The following is a 22,643-nucleotide window of genomic DNA, read 5'->3' as shown; positions in this document are numbered from 1 at the left end:
ATTCCCCACAATCTATTGACCCAACTATAAAAACAAAGCTGATAAAACCAATTCTTTCAAGAATTCACAAGAAAGATCACACTAGTTCCACCAAATCAATTTCTGAAAAAGGTTATGAATGGATACACCGGGACAGAGCCAGAATAAAGCACTATTTCCCAATGCACCCTCCTAACTCACACAAATCCACATGCTACAGACTCCCTGAGTAAGGTGTTATACCACAGTCTGTGTTATTATTTAAATACATATCTATAATATTGTCTTTCTTTGGTACCCCTCCATTTCTGATTACTCACAAGCTGCAAGAGATTCAACATTAACCCCTGGTGACAATGAAAAAAATATTTGGCTGTATGAACTAACACTGCACTAAATATCAAAATGTTGTTTGGTCACCAAAATGCATTTGTACATTTCTTGAAGCAGCACCACATCAAAGGTAAGATTTTTAGGTAGTGAAGAGTGGTTTTATCAACAATGTTGCACTAGATTGTTGGGCAGGACAAGAACTCTATATTTTCAAATAGCTAATGTTAATATACAAATAACAAAAGCACAACCAAAATTTCAATATGTCTTTGCATTAGGAACACAGAATGCCCTCAGCAACCAAGAGACAAAGCCTACATATTTTCAGGCTTTGAACATGTACCTTTATAAGCATGTTTTTTAGGAAAGTTCCTAAAACACTGAAGTCTCCAAAGAGGTAGACTGGCTCAGCAGCCTCCAAAACAGGAGAGGCTTACCTATCACACTTTTGGCAAAAGAAGCTCGTTTCAGGGTTGCCAGACCAAGGTCTCCAATCTTGACTGATCCAGTGGGGCCAGTAATGAAGATGTTGTCACATTTTAAGTCTCTATGAATGATGGGAGGAGTACGTGTGTGTAGAAATTGTAAGCCTTTCAGTATCTGACGGCACCAGCTTCGTAGTACTTTAATTTTCATCACTTTAAATCTTTTCAAATACCTAATGAAAAAAGTAACAATAGGTTAAATAGATTCTGCTAACAAACAGTAGATTTAACTATATCATTTGCTGTTTGGAAGAAAAGAAACAGTAATTAATGACATATAAATTTAAATTTCCGTTTTAAAATCTACCTGAGCATTTCACTACTTCAGAGGAGCTAAAGATGATTCCCTTCTAAAAAACCCATCCCCTTTTTTCTAGCCAGCAGACTATAATGACAAAACAAAAATGCGAAAGCTTGGTGTACATAGCTGAAAACACCTCTGCATACAAAATCATTCCACAGTAATTAAACAGCTGGATTGCTAAATTCCAAGGCACTGCTTCAATGACAAATAATTCAAGGCTCATTAATTACAGTTCTTTACCTATTTAACTTCTCAAACACTTAAAACCTCTACCTTGATTAATTATAAGTGGGTGGGAAGGTGGGTCACTAGATCCAAAACGTTAATAACCAACAAAGTACAGAGCTGTAGAAAACTGCAAGAGCTTTGAAATCAGTCCCTTGTTTACAAGAGTAGTCAAGCACTCTGTTTCCACATTACATTTTAAATCTGTTTCAAATTTACCTGTGGAGTTAGCAACATAATTAGAAATTCTTAGAGATCCCCTCCCTGGTGCAGGACAGGGTTTGATCACCTGAATCCGACTGGTACTACTCATTACCTCAAAACTATGGACAGGTAGAGACAGGGCAGAGAAATCTTTAAAAAGGCTCTGTCAAATAACTGAGGTGGAAGAGTTTACACATAAGGCTGTATCCTTTTGCAGATAGAATACCTTAACTTCTCACATAAGAAGAGTCAAATTCCATACCAAAAATATTTTTCAATGAGCATGACCTAAGACTAAAATGTTATTCTGTCACTTAACTTCAGCAGATTAGAGATGCCACAAGGTGAATAACCTCTGACAGTTTTCAAGTGCTTTCCAGCAGGGTTTTCTCTCAACCTCTATTTGGGTAACAATTTGAAGAGCTGTCTTGTTCCTTCTGAAAAAGTACAGGCCAGACTACATGTAGAGAAAGGACCTAGCATACTCTGTAGAGCAAGGACTTCATTCTTGTTCGGGCAATGCTACTCAGTGAGAGTCTCAGATAAAGATCAGTTTCACACTACAGAAAGACTGCTAGTAAATTCTGTGACCAGCATGGAGTCTAGCCACTGCAATCTTAAAACTAAAAGCAAGTTGTGTTAAATTATTCCATGGCAGTGGTCAGTCTCTTCTGCAGATTCACTTAATTAGGAGATACAGTCCTGATGAAATCACTTCAATCAGCTCCAACACAGAAATGCAGTGTATTTATCCCTTTCAGTTTAATTTCTCCAGTTCAAAACAAGATCTGGAAAATCAAGTTGCTAGCAATGATCCTGACATGAAAATAACTCTGTAAAAGCAATTGAGTCAGTTCCAGAGGAAATCGGGTGTCAGAATGTCAAGGAAGGCAGGGAAAAAGCCAAGCCAAGGAAGGAGATAAACTGAAGGAGCTTCTGAATCACATCAGCTACCACTTGAATTCTTGCTATTGACACAACCCTCATTCATCTCTCTTGAGCCTGTTCCAAAGATCACATGGTAGGGGCACTTCAGTTCAGCATCTGGAACCCCTAATTGCATTCTTGGTTACAAATATGCTAGTCCACTGCCAGCTTTTCACTGTTGAAGGACCTGGATGCAACCATCACCCAACACTGTGCAGTGTGGCTGCCACTGTTCCATAATACTAACCTGAATTAACTCACATGTCACTTCATGCAGAAAACAATTTAAAATGGAAGCACATACAAATACACAAAAATAAACAAGCCTAATAGCCAGTACGTTTTCACTTTTCCTACTATCATAGAATAACTTGAGTTTGAAGAGACCTCAGGAGGCTCCCAGTCTAAGTTTCTGTAATTACAATTACATAGAGCTCAAGGAGCTATAGGAATCCTTATTAAACTAAAACATGAGAAAATTTCCTTTAAGATACCATCACACTTGTATTGTGTTCACTTTTTTCATCGAGTGACAAGAATGTCTATGTCCCAAGTACCAAAAGAAGAAAGTCATCACTTTTATCAAATGCAGGTAAGGTAAACATATTGAAAAAAGATATGGAAGTAACAGTCAAATATATGCAAACACAAGTGTACAGTGTAAATCCAGGAAAATGCCACAAGCACATGAAGTACTTAATTAAGGCACACCTGAAATCTCCCATACATTTCACCTGTCAAGCCTCAAGTGAAGTGGACTAGAATAAACTAAATCACAGCTATAACACCAGCTATACAAGAGTAGAGAAAAACTCTAGCCAGAACTCTACAGTTTAAAGCATGTTCAATTAAAGAGCCTATTATTTTTTTCCGGATTAAATAAAAAGACTTTCTTATTTCAAGATACAAAAAAATCCCGCAGACAGAAATACTGGGGTATCTCTTCCTACCAACACCCTACTTTATAATTGTCTATTATTACTTCATCATCTTGCTTATGACACCACATAAGCCAATCCAAATATTAAAATCTGTGAGAGGGATAAAGGAGTAAAAAAGGGAGAAAAATAAATTTAGCACTACACATTTAGCAGAAAATTAGGTAAACTTTATTTAAAGGCATCAGTACAGAGGTGCAAAACCATTAACTTATTACTTGTCTGAAAACAGCAAATTAAGTAGCAGATCTATTATTTTACCTGAAATACCTTAAGCAACCTGAGAAAGGTCTCCACTGAACATATGCCTAAACAATGTTGTCGTATGCTTAGCCATCCAGTACTATTTCTAGAGACAAACACTTCCCTGTAACTGCAGCCCAGACTCCCAGAGAGCCATTTTTCCTCTTAAGAATGTCCATTTGTAGCTCTCAATAAGCACGGTAAAAAACACAAGACATTCACAGGCTATTTCAGCCAAAGAGAAGGCAAACTGTTTCCAGCTCCTGCAGCCTCCTTACACATGTAGGGTGAGAATGCCTCTCCAAGAGTGAAATGGGCACTGAACAAAGTGAGGGATGCAGAGCCCCTTTATTGCGGAGCTGGCAGCTTTACTCCCAGCAGAGGGATGCTGGCTGGCACTCGGGACACACTCCCAGAGAGGAGCAGAGCCCCTTCATTGCAGAGCTGGCAGTTTTACTCCCAGCAGAGGGATGGTGGCTGGCACCTGGGACATGGTCCCTCTGGGGCAGAGAGCAGAGCCCCCGCAAGCCCCTCACACCACTGGAATCCCTCGCAGCAGCTGCAGCTCCAGCTGCTCCTAACTCACTCTCCTAACTCAGCCTTCAGCACACCACGAGGTGCACTCAAGCTGCCTCACAGGTCCAAGCTGCAGGATTTTTATCTGAAGCTTCAGCAAGTTTCAGATAAACCAACAGGTGGTGAATTTTTTTTCTTTTTACATGTTCTTTGTATTGTGGTAACACTCAAAACCTCCCAAAAGAGGTGAATTAATTTGAGCTTTGAACTTTACAAACTAGCTCATCCTTAATGGAAAGTAGCTGGAGAAAAAAACCAAACGAATTCTGAGAAGTGAAAACTAAGTATTGCCTCTCTGAGCTCTTAAAATCCAAAAGTCTTGTGCATGTGCTTACTGGGACATCACAAGTAAGAACTGACAAGCTTGCTAACTTAAAATACGTTCTACCACGCCCTGCAATGCTAGTAATGCTCCTCTTAAACAAGAATGCTCCTACAGTAGGTTATCCTTCAACAGAAGGGCTCTGTTCTCATCTATTCTAAATATCACCTACTTCTAGTGCTCTATTATTGTGCTAATGAAACTGAAACACTGCCTTGTCTTAATTTACTTACGTTTTTAATGTTCCAGACGTCATGAGTTCCGTCACAAGAACAATACACTTTTTTCCTTTGACTGTAGACTCCCAGGAATCATAGAACCTGACAATATTGGGATGCTGAAGCCCTTTCAGCATCCCAGCTTCCTCTTTAAATCTTTGTCGCTCTGACTTGGACAGCTTCCGATCCTAATGAAAAAGAAAAGGTGCATCAGAAAGTTTTATTTTCTTATGGAGAGGCAGCAACTTGAAAACAGTTAGGTACACACAAGAATGACATGTCTTAAATACCATTTGGTTTGCAATTACCTTTAAATATTCTGTTTTGAACATATTCTATTACAGTCTTTTTATAATATGTTGCTCTTTATAATTCTATTGCTCTCAGAGTTAAGAACTGCATGTCTGTAGATCAACTCCTCTTTCTGCTTTCTCCTGCTTTACTACTTTAATAAATTTAGCTGTTGCCTGACTTGGGGAGGAAAGGGGATATAATGTCTTGAACACTTCAGTGTCTGAGAATGAAATCAGATAATTTAAAGCATGTCCCTCTCATGTTGTACATAACAATAACTTTTCATTATTCCTAGATGTCTGTCCAGACCACTGGTTAACAGATGGGATTAGCCACCCATAGAGGGGGTTAAGCATCAAACCTCTGTTAAGATACAGTATGTTCCTGTAGTTGTAGACCATCAAGTGAATGAATTGGATTTTCTCTGATTAAATGCAGAACCTCATGATTGAGCAAGTTTCCTGAAATCTCATGTCAACAAAACCAAAAAATGTAACTCCCAGGAGAGACAGAAAGCAATATTTTGGCCAGAGGCAGAACACAAAACAGCCTTCCTGGACAATAGTGTTGTGTTGCAGCTGGCTGTCAGCTATTACCTGAATGAGAAGCACATCTCAAAGAGAAGACATCTCCTTATGCCATACAATGTTCTCAGTTTACCAAGGCACGACCAATGCACTGCTCACACCAGTCTGACTGACTGACTGGCACAAACTGAGTCCATATGCAGTTTGCATTTAAAAAACATAAAATATTTCAGGATATACTTATAGCCAAGAATTTCAGAAACATTGTTTCTAAGTTATTTAGCAATAACCAAAGACCTATTTGTCAGATCTGAGTAAAAATTTTAAGTCACTTGATTTCACATTGTCTATTCCATTAAAAGGAGGCAGTAAAACCATGCAGGATTTACTTATACTCCCATTGTGCTCCAGACTGCAATTCCTCTTCCTTTGTTTACAGGTCATGTGTTTTCTCAATATAACTCAGCCATGTAATATCTAAACCATCCTACATTCACTAAGACCATCAACGTTTTCTAAAAGGTTCACAGAGTATTTTCAGGCAAGGGCAAACTTCTTTTTCAGATGAAGCTCCAATTTTCAGAAGTATTCCATTTCCCTGGGTAAAAGTCTGAAAACAGGTTTGAAATCACCTCAGGGATCATTTTCCTATTGGTGTCTAGGATGTCACTCACCTTCACAATTCTAAGGAAAATGCGAAATCCTTATGTATAACTAATTTAATCTACAGACATCAAAAAGCATTCAATCCTACAACTACTTCACTCTGCAGAAATCAGCATTATCACCTCTTCCCATTCTTTCATAAGTGTATTTGCACAGGTTTTGATATAACATTTGAATAAACACTCCACCAACAGTTGAGCATTCGTGTCTGTTTAGGAGTTTTTATATGTAATTAGTACTCTTATTTGAGCCATCTTACCCCTCTAATAGCTTTCCTTTCAGTATAATGAACAAGGCAGCAAGTTCTGTTTCAAACCTCAATCTCAACAGCTTCAAACTGCTGAGACAGAAAAGCAGTGAGCTGCAAGAGGTACAGCAGACCATACACACATGCACCAAGGCTTCAAACAACACAATCACAATATCATCCTTCTTACAGGAAAATAAAGCAGTATTCTCAGCCTCTGCTCTAATTCACTTTTTTAAGCCATTGTACTTAGATGTAAATTCAACTATTATATATGGTCATGATACAAAAAAGGCTGCAATAATTACTTTTCTATCACTTTTAAATAGTCAATATGAAAACCTGCATTCATTTTGTCTAAACCCAAAATTTTTGATACACATTTGGATTATATGTCCTTTATTGTGTGCATACTAACAAGTTATCTACTACAAACACTGTTAACCAGTTTTAGACCTACACTTAACCTCAAGTCAAGTGTATTTAATTTCATTCTCATTTTAACCCACGTAACCCAACCTCCCTTAAGGTCTTTATTCAGTTTTCCCTGCCCCTGTACTACTACCCCCAAATAGAAACTAACAAGTGCTAATCACTCTTATCAATGAACAGTCTCCTAAGAGGCACTCACTTTTGGACTTATTTCTCTCTCTGGTCACATCCATGGCAGCATCATGTTCCTGCAAACACAGCTGTGACGTCCAGCACAGACACTCAACGCTTCAGGGCTGGCATTAAAAACCCACCAAGACCAGGCAATAGACTAAGTAAAACAACACTGCTTTGAAAGTCACAGTGCCCCAGTGATCTGGGACAAGTCTGGACAAAGCACAGGCCAAAAACTTTCACCCAGGAACACAGCTATGTTTTTGCAACCAAGGAAACCCTGCACCCTTCAGTACACAACTGCAGCAGCAAAAGGGAACATTAAACAGAGCTGGGAGAAAAAGACAGAGAGGCCACTTGTTTCCTAAGCCCAGCAGTGCATACTACCTTTTACTACCCTCATTTCCTTGGACACACAACCCACACCCTCATCTGTAACAGGTTTTTATATTCTTCTCCTAAAGGAGCACTAATGCTAGGTTACAGAAGATGCCAATATACTCTAAAAGAACCCACAACCCTAACATTCAGGAAAATACTGGGTCTCCTGTACAATTTTACCAACAAAATCTGTATACACGATGACTGGTTTTAGCTGTACAAATTACATTCTAATGCAGCTTGCAAACAGTTGGCCTGCAGGCCAACATACAATTTAAAATGACGAGTCCATTTTCAAAACCTGAGTAATCAAAAATATTAGACAGCAAGATCTCTCAGGCTGCATAGACACAGACTAGAATAGAGCCTATCCCAAATGCATGTTGGCATCCTTTGAGCAGTTAGTACGGGCAAAAGTGACAACTTCACCTCATGCTTGTTCTTGTACAAAAACGCAACTTAAGCAGCTGCAGCTACTAAAATATTGAAATAAGCAAGGAAAATAGAGCACTGTGTGTAATTTGGGAGACTGAGATGTTACCAGCCATGTTAGGTATAAATAGTTCAGGAAAAGCAGAGGAATGAGAGTATCTTGGCATCACATGGAACCCAGAAAGTAGCTGTACAGCATAGCTGTGGCAGAGACAAAGAAGCCATCGTCACTTAGTGAGAATTTAAGGGTGTTTTGCAAGACTTTGGGAAGGGAACAGTTTCCACCATCCTCAGTTATAACTGCATACTCCCAAAGACTCAAGCCCAGATGTGTCTTCCCAACAGGGCAGCTACTGCGGGCAGTACTCAGAATCCATCATGGCATCTGAGCAGAAGTCTGCAAAATTGCAGGACTCAGCTGTATCTCCACTTCTAAAGATGTAATGAAATCTGTGGCCTCTCACTGGAAATATGCCCTCCTTTTGCTTAAATTATTCTAAGTGTGAATCAGATAAGCAGATTTATCCCCTGCAGCCTTTTTCCTGTAACTCACAGTCTAAAAACATGTGCATAGATGGATCATTTCCACACGTATTTGTTGTTTTCATTTGAAAGCAGAAATATAGGTTTCACAGATTAACATTCCAGTTTCACCAAGCACTAGATCAGTTAAACAATTTTAGTGTTTTTGTTGATTTTTAATTTTTTTTAAAATCAAACAGCCAAAAACTAAAAGTAGAAAGACTCACAAGTAGTTTTTCATAAGCCTAGGAAACTTAAACAATTTTACAAAGAAGCCAGCACTTTAACAACAGTTAGTAACATACAGCTTGATATCCTATCCTTCAAAGACCAAATCATTTTGGAATTCACACTAATAAAATTTAAAAATGGACATACTCTCTCCTTTCTTGGTCTTTTCTTACCATAAGCAGCCTTAGGCAAACCACACAAAGTCCTAAATCTAGAAGTTAGCAAATCACATTCTTGTAGTAGCTCAGCTGGCACATGCTGAGCAGATATAGCCCAAATATTTTTAAAAATATACAAAGCTATCAAACTATAGGAGAGCTTGCTTCCTAAAATGGATTTAACTACCTTATAAAATGGACAGCATTGTTCTTCCTAAACTGATAGCTTCCCTGGAGGACCTAAGTGTCACATCCCAATCACTGGGCTGCCCTTGAACAAACTGAAACAGATGCATCAAGCCTACTCTGTTCATTTCATTCATTCCTTTCCACCTACATTAAATTGTTTTGACAAGCCAGGACACACAGCAAGGCGTCCCAGCACGTGATTTGTGGTTCTGCAGTGCCAGGGGCCTGAAAGGAGACGAGCAGCAAATGAAACGATTGTTCAGAGCGATTCAATAAGCTTTTTCTTGGCTGTTTCCACTTATCCCGGTCCTTCCCATCATATTTGTTTTGGTCTGGAAAGAGCTAGCAGAGGTGTTTACATTTTTCAATGTAAAACAGGGATCTTGGGCATTCATGATAAACCAGGTACATGTTTATTCTTCCACTAATTTCCTTAATGTACAGCAGCATGCATTACATGCAGCATTGTTACTACCCTCTTTCTACCCCTGTACCTACATGCCTTATATAAATAAAAAACAAACCAACCCCAAACAACTCCCTTTCCCCCCTAAGAACAACTCTTGTACCAAGCCACAATAAGCAAAGCTCATAAGCAAAAAATGCCTATAGTCCTCTGCTGATTTGTTTCAGCCAAACTTACTATCTATTCAGCATCCTTAATAAGGAAAAAAATACACTTCTAGCACCTAAATTGATTTTAAATTTCAAATGGGAGACTCACATAGTCACTGAGCCTACTGAGTAATTTCCCATGTGTTTTCCTTTCTGTCTGTCCACAGACAGAGTTCTGAGTTCTGTCCTGTTCACATCAGGACAAGAAATCACACATCTGCAGAACACATCCCAGTGCCCAGAGCAGTCCCAGGGCCCAGTCCAGACAGCAGAGGCAGCAGGGGAGCCTCCTCATCAAGGCACTGCACTCTGCTCACATTGCTAGAATCTCTTCAGCCAGCCTAAGCTCAAGCAAGACTCCAACTATTTTTACTGACTGACACCAAAAGGCCAAGCTGAAGTCTGGGACAATTCAGCTGGCATTACACAGACACAGTTTTGCATTGGTGGCACAGTGCACCTCACCCTCAAGCACATACTACAGGATACCAAGCAAGTGGCCACCAAGAGAAATACCCTACATGAAAGGAACTACACCTGCCAACTCCAAGGTGATTTTCACTTCCTTAACATCACAGACAATTTACATCACTAAAGTGCTGGAGAACCTTCATGCACAGCAGAACAAACCAGACTCAGAAAACTTCCCATGACCTCCATCTACAAATAAGCAGACTCATAAGCGAACTTTAAACTGTTTGGGTTTTGGGGTTTTTTTTCAAAAAAAACTAAACCTCTGTGGATGAGCTGCTACACAATTTAGAGCTCTTCCATCTTCCACAATATTAGGAAGATAAGCAGTAAAGAGGAAACAGAGAAAGACTGGACACTTCATGTACTGCACACAGGTTTTACTAGCTTTTTCCTTATCACACCACTAGACACAGAAATGACACACAGCTATAGTGCAAGGACAGTTAGTGGGTTGTTTTGCAGGGAGGATTAACTAGACTACAGCAACAGTACGCAGTTTTCATCCAGACATGCAGCAGAAAAATTAGTAGCAATGAACTGTCTTCAAGTGATGTGATCTGTAAACGCACAGCCATGAGAGACTTCAAAGTGCTGTTGAATTATAGATCACCTTGCTTGTGATTCAGGCTAATTATCCATCTCTGCTGAGGTTACACTAAGCAGCATTTTGTCAGGCATTCAAATTTCTGAAAATCTGAGTGAAGACACTGCAGCTCCCAGCCTATTATTTGGAGGAAGAAGTAGCATACAGAACAGACAAATGTTCTTCTGTGTGCATTTCTGCAGCATATGAGAAAGGCTTTGCAAGCCTTTAAGCAAGGTTAATGAGGGGTCATCAGAGGAGAAGCTAGCAAGACTGTGTTCTGATATTCAGCACTGTTAATGGAACTGAGGCTTTGTGGGCTGCAGTGTTCTCATCCCGAAAAAATCTAGCAGTTAAGAGGAAAAAAGAGCACAGTAACCATTGAGCTAGATTAACAAAATATCAACAAAGAGTCCACTGAGCTTAAAAATCACCCAGCATTACACAGTTGGTGCCTAGAAATGGAAGTCTCAGTGCACAAGCACTGCATCTACTTTTCTGCATCAACACATAAACCATTTAATACTTTCCAGCATTAAAGACTAGATAGAAAGATAAAAGGGAAGGGAAAGTGACTGTTCAAAATGCATCCCTGAACAGCAACAGACAAAAAAACTGATCAAAGATCTGCACAGATCCTTCCATCGCTCTACTTTCTACAAACCACTGAACACAAAAAACTGATTAAACAGAGCTGAACAGCTGCTGTTCCAAAAGTACATATCCAGGCTAAAAAACACCAGCTCCCCCAGCCACTCCTCATAAGGCTTGTGCTCTGGACCCATTGCCAGCTTTGCTGCTCTTCATTTGACATGCTCCAGCACTTCACTGCTCCTCTTCTCTTAGTGAGGGGCACAGAACTTCCCACTCGCTTTCCTGCTCCCCTTAAAGATAGAAGACAAAGCTTCTGACAGGTAGCAAAACCCTATGCAAGGCCAAGTTAATGCCTACTGAAAGAATTATTTCACCTTGCTCCTTGGCAAGTCTGCGCAAGAAGAATCAATTTTATATAAACTACAGGCAATCTTCATGGAGCATGCAAATAACGTGAAGAAAGATAACACTAAAGTATAAAATACACATCTAGCACAAATGAAAAGAACAGGCTTGAAACAGTTACATGTTTTAAGGTTCCTGATTAAAGGTAAATATTTGCTGTAGGTTTCCTCTTACACAAGGTATTAAAAATGCTTTAAGTTCCAGGAAAGTATACAAGCAGTCAACCTGAGTGAAACACTGAGGGATTATTCCCACTGCTTGTCAGTTTCCTGGTAAAAAGCACCTGTATTCTAAATTTTCATCACTGGTTATGTGGAAGGCAAAGGAAAATGGGTAATTGATTTGATAATTCTCTTCTGTGCTTTAATTTCTGGTATTTCAATGCACAATAGTAACTAAATAGAAAATTCATTGGAAGATGAAGTCATTTGTTAAAAACACAAAAATACAAGTGCTTCTTGTCCTTTCCTTTAGAATTGTTGCAGTTAAATGATACAGCAAATGTACACAACTTTATTTATGCTGCTCAAATATCAGAAACTAAGAAACAAATTATACATAGCCTGACAGATAACGGATGGTAGGAGGAGGGAAAGGAGGGAAATGAAACTCTTAAGTGATCAAACAATAGGAGGACAGAAGTCTTCATCAGTCACCATTTAGTCTGAGTAAGTCAATTATACATATCCTGAAAGAACTTGTACTTCATCTTTGTCTCAAGGCTGAAGGGGAAATATCTGCAAACTACAGCCCACATATGTGACCAAAAGATTCCAGCACCACGCCCCATTTTATCCTGTGATTGTCTCTGTTTTGATGAAGCTGTGACTCACCACCACAGGGCAAGGGGGCAGAACACCAAGAATTCTGTTCCTCTGTGCTCACTTTCCTGCTTTTACATTTCCAGCAGCCCCTGTGCCACCAGCAGCAGTAGCAGCATCTAAGACACCTGGTGGCAGTAATGTCATGGACTTCTAACCTATGCTTGAAGAGACATCCTCAGCAAGAGTCTCCTGGGAACAGAAAAGGTATCAGAACTGATGTCTCTGCCTGCTTGCACCAAGTTCTGGCATCGTTGCAAATACAATCTCCATCACAACCACAACAGCAGAAAACCACCAACAGTAGATGAGAATGTTTCTTCTTTATATAAGGTCACCAGTCTTGCAAGTACACTTCCCAATAACAAAGTTTAGCTTTTGTTACAGTAGCAGTGTGGGAATTTTTATTTTCAGCAATGCCAAGGGTGACCACACTGCTGGAATATTGCACTTGGATACCATTTGCAATATTATTTGGAAGGCTCATGGCCAGTGCCCACCAGAGACAGAGGTGCAAACAAACAGCTTCCAAAAATTCAGCCAGGGTAGATTTTTAGGTTACTGCTAAAATTTTAAGAAGCATTCATAATTTGTACAAACAGTTTCTGTTGGATGCTTGCTTTCCAGAGCTCGGTTATGTGTGACTATACACATTAATACACATCTGTACTACTCCTCTCCCCAGTCTCTCACATCAGCAGCATCATCCTTAGGCAAAGCAAGTTGGCTGAACTCAAACTTGAGCCAAATACCCCTTCCAAAGAAAACAATGACTGAGCTGTACATCATCTAATCAGATTACATTAAATACCATACTCATATTTTACCAAATCAATTACATATTTTCCTTTGCTTTCCAAAAAATCAGAAAGTAAAAAAATTTAAACAGTAGATATGAAACCTAAAGCTTAGACATGACCTCTTCTGGAATGTTCCAGGTCCTCAAGAATCTGGACTAAGAATGGCAAACAACTGTTTAGGCTTCAGTCATTTCTATTCTAGGGTTGCTCTAGGCAGCATTTGTGTTTCCTTACGTAGAAGACTTGGGGGGGGGGGAAAGATGGCGAAAAGATTTATTTAATTTATCCATCCTGAGAGGCTGAACATTAAGGGACAGTAATCAAAATGCTGGGCTATACAAAAATAATCAGTAAAAGAACAGAGAGCCCATCTATTTATTTTCACTTGTAAATTGTTATTTGATCCATGGAAGACAAATGGATAAGTTTGCTTTCTGATAGCAGTTCTCAACAAGGCTTATGTTTATTACACACAGCTTATTAGAGAATTGAAGTGTTAGCTGAACTGAATCCTTGATGAGCTATTAACCAGCTGGACCATCATGTCACTTGGCTCAGATGCCTCATTAAAAGTTTCCAAGTGCGTGTCAGCTCACATTTTGCACTGAATTGATGGTTTTGTCAGTGAGAGGTAAGGCACATCCAATCACCTCAGTTTTATTTTACTGTGAAAACACAGTTCTCCACTCAGGGGTGACAATATTTCAGGAAAAAAAGCCTTCTACATAATTCATTCTGGTGACCTCACAGATTTATTAATTCAATGCATTAGAAGTGCAATTGTAGTTTTTTGTTCCGTGTATTTCTGTATGGCTCAGAGTCCGTTTATGAGTAGCTGCATGTTTAAAACATTAGGGCAAACCCTTAACTGCTTCAATTTAGAAAAACCAAACACATATTCTTCATCTCATATTCTTCACAAAGGTAATGGCAAAAAGAAAAAGATAGCTATAGCCACTTTTCAGCACACTGGAAAGTTGCATCAATATGCTGACTGGAAAACACACAGGAGTTTCAAGATGACTGCAAGGATTCACAAATAACGAGCACAGTAAGGGTTCAGAAGAACCAGGAACCCTCTTGTGCCTCTGAGCAGCTCCCTTGCAAAAATCTCAGCATAAAGCTTAGAGACAAGTATCAGATCAGCCTTTCCTGCTCCCCACACTCCTGCAGTTGTAAAACAAACTCACATCAGCCTACAGTACACATTGGCTTTAACACTGGTATACACATTGTGTTTGCAGCCTGCTTACCCTACAGCAGTTACTCTTCCCAGCTTCCCTCCTTTTCCTGCAAACACATCCCAAAAAAGTACATCATTTAATTTACAAAACTGTGGATTACTATCAGTTATGACAAGATGACATATGAAGTGTAGGCCAAGTACTGGCAGCCAAGAGAAAATCCTTACAACAATCACCAGAGAACTCCATGCCAGACATCTCTCATTCAGAGACAGATCTCTCATTCAGAGATCCTTCAGGGATCCATGAAAAAAAGCCACAAATAATTGCCAGGTGTTCTGCATGTTCTTGCAGAACAAAAAAAAAAACAAAAAGGGATCTCCTGTACGGAAAGACTAAAGAGATTCAGAAACAATGAGTTTCAAGGGGTGACCAGAATTTGTGTTCTAGATGAGAACTCAGAAATACTTTCCATAAACACCAGTATTAGTACTAACATTTCACAAACATGAAGATCCTGGAGACACACTGGAGAAGCACTTCCAAAATTTTTTAAGCATAACTGGTGTAAGTTTCCTATGATCTACAGAATGCTCATCTTCACCTCAGGGTTCTCATAAAGGGAAGCATTAATAATTCTTCCATGCTTACCCAAAAGGTTGACTTATGAAATCAGTTTCTTGCATCACTTGCATGTTTACTACAGACTTCCACAATAATACCACATACATCAGAGACACTCCACCAGCACACTGTGCACATCTTTCTTGGCTAACACCATACATGATCTGCATCTAAAAAATTACACACAAAGTCACAAGTATTTCAGACAGTACCAAATGAACAATTAATATTTTAATTTACTAATCCGTAAATTTAAAAATATGCATATTATCTTTCACAGAACAAGGAATTTGAGTAGAGTTAAGTCAGGAGAGAGAAAACACTCAACTTTTTAACAGCGAACAGTGGTAGGATGAACAACTAAGAAAACTGGCATGATGAAGCATACTCTGCATCCAGAAGCTTCACTTGCTTTGCAAGTCAATCCTGAACAATTTTAAAACACATTAAAATATAAGAGAAAACAAGGTGTAATTGAAATGCAGTTGAAGGGACTACTCAGCTCCTATTACCTAATGAAATACAGCATACAATAGATAAAACAGCCTGGGTTTTACTGTATTCTAAATCAAAGCAATAACATGCACAACTTGGACACAGAAGTACTATTTTTACAGAGGATGAAAGGGAAAACAACCCAAATCCCACACAAACCGTTGAAGAGTTGGATTGACCTGCAAGAAAAGCCATTGGCAACTAAAATTCAGCACTGTCAAATAGGTGAGATCAAAGCATCCATGAGAGTATTCTTGAAAGGGAGACAAAACACACAGCTAGGAAAAAAGCACTGGATGAAGTTTAAAATGAACAGTTAAGGTTTCTTTTCCCCTGGAATTTGGGAACTACATACACAGTATTCCCACTGGCAAGACTATCCTGTATTAATCCAAGCATTTTTTCCAAAGAATACTACTGGGAATATCCCACACTGCCAGAAGCCAACCATGACCTAGAAGGCCTCAGATACTCAACACGTTATCTATGAATCAGCTATTCAAAATGCTACAGCTTATCCAAAAAGTCTGGTTCTCATTACATTGTGCTTTAGTCACATACTGTCTGTCCTTGGTCCGGTGCCACTTCATTTCATTGTTTAAACAGGAACACTGGAAGGAATTTCTTGAAGACAAATTATAATGCCTGTGCATGCCATGGTCCAAGGGGCCTGCCTTAAATGGGTCATCACAACCTGTAAACAGGCTTCTTTGTTTTCAATTTACCTCCTGCTTTGTCCTACTGAAGAATTCTACATGCAGTTCAAAATTCAGTTGAATTGTCAACTAAGGCACTTTATCCAAAAAAACACCAAAAAACATTTAAAATATTCAAACAATGTATCCACACAGTGAAATATCTAATATTCTGTACATCATATACAAAAACTACCAACTAGCTGTTTTGGTTTTTTTTTAATGTTTAACATTGAACAAATTCCCTTAGCCAAAAAGGTATCTGAAAACATTTTTAGCAGAATGGCTCTGTCTAAGACACTCAAAGTGTTCAGCCACTATGCACACACAAAAAGCTATGGAAGCTGGAATTCAAAAGAAAGCAGTTTGTGAGAAAAGCTGCTCTGGTACTGCATCCCTTCTTTCACTGGCAACAACTACACTGCTGTGGGGATAAGAGTGGGTAAGTGGATTTAAGATATTCCATATTTCTGTTTAATTTAAATTCCTTGCCCTGCCACACAACCCCAAACAACATCCCAGTAAAACCATTTTAATTAAGGTAAAGACAGTACCATAAAGATAATAGACACTTGGATCTGGTTTTAGCCTGAAATCCACTAAATAGTACTTTAACAAGTACACAGGCCTGCTCTTGCTAGAAAGAGTCAGCCCCCAGTCTTGAGTCAACAAAGGCCACACCAGCCCCCTTTTTCAGAGGCAGAGACAGGACACAGATCTCCGAACAGATGTCTGACAGAGCAGCCACATTCATTTTCAGAATAAGAGCCTGCTGCCCAACTACCAGCAAACAGGATGTGAATAGAGGCACGACAGGTCCACATAAGCAGCAGACTGGAAGCACCTGAGAACTAATTCTTTTGCAGTTCTGTTACTACTCCAGCATTTTCTTCAATTAACTCAAAACCAATCCGAGTGCCAAAACAAACTTTCCAAAAAAATTCTAATGCCTAAATTCTCATTATTAGAGACTGATAAAAACCTCACCAATTCCTTTTAAAGACTATCAGGCAGCTTTGTAATTGTTTCCTCCTGAAGACCCTATCACTACAATATAAAATGATTTTTCCACAGAATGGCTGTGATCCAAACACAGATCTCAGCACTTTGGAGGGACAGCTGTGTGAAAATCTCTTGAGAGCTCAATTTTAAGACCTCTTCTTGTAGGGGCTCGAAAAGTGGAAGTGTCATTAAGTAGTTTTAAAATCCTCAAAACTTAAGAACATTTCTAAGATAATGTTCTTGCTATTACCACAGGGGTTTTTGTTTCTATCTTGTTTCTTAGTTTGAGCCCCTGAAGCTGAATTATTTCAAAGGAAACAGAGGGAAGAGAAGGACTTCTGTTAATCCTTGTTTGCTAATTGTTTAGTAAAAGTGAGGGCCAAATGGAAGAACCTGTGGTTGCAGCACCTCAGAATTACTGTAAAGTGGCTTCAGTTGCCAGCAAATAATATTACAGTACAGAGCAGCGAGTGTTAAAACTCAAAATTTATAATTAACAGCACCATCTTCAACAGAATTGTGAAAGAAGGACAAAACCAACAAGCAGGAGCTGGATAGATGAATCACAGTCTCAAAGTTACAGTCCTATCTTCAAAGCTGTTAGCAGGCTGAAAAATTTATCTTCAGAATGAGTTGCAACATATCTGTCCATCAGAAGCAGACATTCCCCCTTCTGATTTCACTTTGCAAGTAATAAAATCCAGACTGCACTGCAAAGAACTGCAGTTCCCCCCCTCGCCCACTCTTGCCCTGAGCACTCTGCCTACAGAGGCTGAGAGGGTTTTGATGCTATTTTAATCTCTCCTGTGCTTCCAACATACATTGGATCTCACAGATCTTTCTTGGAATTTCCTATTTCAAAGCACACTCTCTCAGAGAGACCTGGTCCATACTCCAGGCACCTTCTGCTGAAGTTTCCCACAGCCATTTGGTTTGGCTCAGTCTGCAGAGCAAATGAATGCTCAATACAGAGCAAACTGAGATAGCTTGAGCACATTCACCATACTGAACTGCTGACTCAGTGCAAATGACTCCATTTCAGAATTAGTCACACATGTGAGTATGTGAGGTGGAAACTGAAATCTATGCCACTATGAACTCTTCTTATCTCAACGACTTCAGTATGCTTGTGCCTAAATAAGGATTTCACAAGACATCTACTGGCAATCATCAGGCTTGTGGAAACGGGATGCTTTCCCATGACAGGCAGTGGAATGGGATGTAAGAACTCACTGAAATCTTAAGACGATAGAAGAGATTGTAACTTTAAACCAAAATTATCACAGTTATACTCAGAATTTTATTTTTAACAATATAAGATTAACAATATTCAGGCAATACAGAGGACAACTGCCTTTTCCTATTATGCCCTCCTGCCACTCCTTCCTTCCAGAACACAATTTCAATTTTCACTTCCCAGGAAAGGCAAACAACGTTAGACATAGCACAGACCAGGCTCTGAGCTAATTAAAAAGGAATTCCCATCCAACATTTTAGACAGTAAACACTAAAACAAAACTAAAATCAGTCAAGCACTACTCTGATTATAGCTATGTTCAGATTAATAGATTTTTTGCAGTTGTTTCATTTATACACATTTATTTGGACTTTATCTTCCCCTCCTTTTGTACAATCATGACTCCTAGCACAAGAAAAAAAGGGGGAAAAATAACACAACACAAACAATTCTCTAACTCAGCCATCTGCGTAACAACATTGTTTGCTGGTAGCTGTTTTACTTAGACATTGAACATCAAGAGTCCAGTTTGATGTGGAAAATCCAAAAGGTATTTAAAAGAACAAACTTCCACATTTTAAAATACATTAGATGAAAATAAATTAAAAATTTCTTTTACCAAATCTGGTAAAAATCAAAGTTATAGATTCCATTCTTTCTATACAATTTTTTCCTTCAAAGCTCATGAAAAAGCAGACATTTTGACTAGGACATTTGCTTTTAAAATAATACAAAATTCATCTTTCAAGATCTGAATTGACTACAGCTAAAGTAATTTGAGCAGTGTATTTTTACAGATGCTTCCTTCAGACAAATTACAACATATTGGTACCAAAGCTGCTTCTGCATATCTGACTACTGAGATTAACAGCTGCAAAGTCTGCTGCTTGTACAAATAGAGAGGCTGCTGCTCCACAAAAGACTTTCTGCTTGAAAACTTCAATTCCTGTATCTCCAGAGAAACAACATGATTAAGCAAGCCATTTCTGAGGATATTGAAATTTCCTAGCTTAAACAGTTGCAACACAAAGCAGTGAACTGAATTACATTGCACAGCTTTGTACCCTGCATTTCCCATCCTGAGGGTTTGACTGCCACATCCTGTACAAAAGGTAATTATATATTTGTGAAGCAAAGCCAACACATTGAGTAAGTTCAACAAACTGCTTCATACAGCATCATACAGATAGTGACACAGATTATTCACAGGCTAGAACACAGATCAAGTCTTCAGAGTTTAAAAAAAGGTAGTTTCCAAGTAAGTCTAATCTAGAAAATGTCACCTCTTTCAGAATGTTTTCATCTGAATACTTGGAAATACTTCCTCAGCATAGAGACAACACACCTGTCTCAACACTGCTTTTAGGTCCCTGCTTCACAGCTCTCAAGTATAAAAAGTTAAGGTGCCAGTGGATGCAATAAAGCAAGCATTTGTCTCTGAAGCACCTGTAACAGCTTGGCTGAAGCTTCTTAAACAGTTAAGCTCAAGACAGACACTTGGCTTGAAAATTTGCAGCCCAGGTAGTGAAGGCACACACCAGCTGGGCAACTGAGAACAGGCTCTTGTGACAGGACTCAATCTGAAGTGGTGCTGCCTAATGTATTAGTCCCATGTGTACCAATAAAGAATTCAAAAGCAGATGACCACTGTGTAAATATAGAGCATTACCAACACACTTCCAAAGACAGCTTGTAAAATTACAGACCATTACAGAGCTAAACTGCAGAATGAACATGAAAGACACATGCTAATTCTCATACTTTCAGAAGAAGTAAAGTGAGTATCAACTGACACATTATGCCAACTGATGGGTGGTAATGCAAAGAAATTCAGTCATATGGAACTTATCAATCATTTTAACCAACATTTTAGGCATCGTCACCAAGTCCCAGACTAAGCATTCAAATATTAAATTTTTGTAGCAGGATTTTTGACAGCAACACACACAGGGGCTGCAAAAGTAAACAAGGTGTCTCCTCGTACCATTTCACCCAAGGAAGTGCCCAGAACAACTTCCTTTTGGCAGCTTCATTTCACTGCATCCAATGCTTGGATTTCCAGTTACTCAGCATGAGAGCACATCCCTCTAACCCTTTTAGAACCAAATTACTGAAAAGACCTAACAGCAACTATTGCTTCACTTGCAGATCCTTTTCTGAGTGAAAACAGAAAACTATTGATGCACTTAGTTTGCCTTTACTAAAGCCCAACACTCCAAACACAGCACGTGATGTTCTGTGCTTTGAACTATCCTTTAGTAACTCCAGAAGGTGTTTTCTATCCAAAGCTCCACAGCTGCTACATCCAAACTGGATCCACAAGCGATCCAGAAAGATAAGTTCACTGCTTAGGAGAAGGTAAGGAAACAGCAAGGTGGGAAACTTGACAACACATATCATCTCCTCGACCCTCAGAATCAAAGAAAACACATTTCATGTCCACAACCTATAAGGCATAACAGCCTAATGCTGTCCCAAACCAGTAATAACTACGGAAAATGGCTGTAGTGCCTCTCAAGCCTACTGGGAAGCCTTCTTCTGTTCTTAAGTTTACTCTGCATCCCCTTATCCAGGGAAACTGGCATACTTGTCATGGAATAATCAGCTGGTTCCCTATAGTTAATTTACACAATATCTTATTAGTGCTAATAAGATACTGAATTAGAAACAGAGTTACAAAGCAGATAAACCAAGATTCCTCATCCAATCAAACTTTTTTTTTTCCCCATAGATGCTATAGCAGGAATTACTGGGAACACAGAAGAAAACAAAACTCACGACAAGGATTTCAATAGGAAAAGGATAAAAAAAAAAACCAACCAAACATAAACCCACCACCAACACCAAAGTGTGATTATTTGGAGTCTCCAAGTTATACCATCACCAGTCCCAGTCCTACTGGATACTCTGGGCTAATGTGGGGCATGTGGCTGGATACGAGCACTCTCTGTACTACCACCATTCAGGAAGAACTAAAAATCTAACAATGCAACAGCCACAGATGCCTACAATAAAGTGAAATTCAACTGATAAAAATGGAAATTAATTCAGCTCTGTTTCCCCAATAAGACAGTCAGCCCCTCTTATCTTTGATGAATGTGTCCCAGGATGTGCCAAAGTGCACAGCACCACGACCCTTGATCTCTGCTTGACACAAGTCATCATTCAAGGCTCAAGATATTTTGCTATCCCAGTATGTGTGACAGACTGTTCAAACCCCACAAAATACAGCCAGGCCGACTGCTGTACTTGCTGCTTTTGAGAGCACACACTGATGACTCCCAGATTCTCAAACTGTAAACCTGACACGAAACTACAAAATAACCACTCACGTGAGGTTCCAGATAAAAGACTTCCTAGCTTGCCGTCACCAAAGCAAGAGATCACCTGCCAATATACAGCTGAAAAAACACCAACATTTATCAGAATATGAACTATCCCAGGCAAGTTACTTAATAGAGAGTCAGAGAACAGCAAAAACTGAATGACTTTGAAGAAAAAGCCCACACTTTTTAAAAGGTGCATGCTTTCTGTTCCCAGAATCCAGGCCAACTGTATGGATTCAAACATAAGAGGAGTTTTCCACTGAAGAAGGCATGCACTTCAAAGGCCACAAAATCCACATTAAAAGACTCCAGCACAGCTTCAGCCTCCCTAACTCCCACTAGACTCCCCAAATCTGTAGAGCTGCAATCACTTGCTTTAGAGTGGCTGCATGGGCTTCTATTGCAGAGGCACTGCATTAATGAATTCAAGCTGAAAACCATTTCTGAAACACAATGTACTGGGAAGCAAAAGTGAGATCTATGCTGCAACTTAACCAGACAGTGTTTTAGCATTTTCTTTTCTTTTTTTTTTGGTGGGTTGTTTCAAGGGGTTATTTCTTGAAGCCCTGCAGACACTAGGAACTAGCAGTGTGGTCAACTGCATTTATTGTTCTGTTGTCTAAAAGCATAGACATGAAAAATGTCTTAGCTAGCCCTTTGAACAAGAAGGCTTTTCAGAGCAACAGGCACAATTCCTCTCAAGGTTTGAGAAACAGGTGGTTTCACTAAATCATGGTCAATTTCTACATTTGTTTATGGTTTTCAACAGTCTGTAGTTACT

At 39.2% G+C, this 22,643-nt stretch overlaps 1 protein-coding gene across 16 annotated transcripts in view; it reads right to left on the bottom strand.

Moving 5' to 3' along the window:
* The window catches only part of WNK1 (WNK lysine deficient protein kinase 1), a 96,424-nt gene that overhangs the window by 59,548 nt on the left and 14,233 nt on the right, over nt 1–22,643 (bottom strand). For all 16 annotated transcript variants that reach the window (XM_041484461.1, XM_041484464.1, XM_041484463.1 and 13 more), the window contains exons 2-3: nt 4,770–4,942; nt 750–970 (exon numbers count right to left, since the gene is read on the bottom strand). In XM_041484461.1, the coding sequence (XP_041340395.1) occupies nt 750–970; nt 4,770–4,942 (394 nt within the window). The remainder of the gene's footprint in view (nt 1–749; nt 971–4,769; nt 4,943–22,643) is intronic.

The sequence above is a fragment of the Pyrgilauda ruficollis genome, unplaced genomic scaffold (assembly GCF_017590135.1).
Source record: "Pyrgilauda ruficollis isolate IOZ18807 unplaced genomic scaffold, ASM1759013v1 scaffold66, whole genome shotgun sequence".
Lineage (NCBI taxonomy): Eukaryota > Metazoa > Chordata > Aves > Passeriformes > Passeridae > Pyrgilauda > Pyrgilauda ruficollis.
This window is presented reverse-complemented; position numbering and strand designations above follow the sequence as displayed.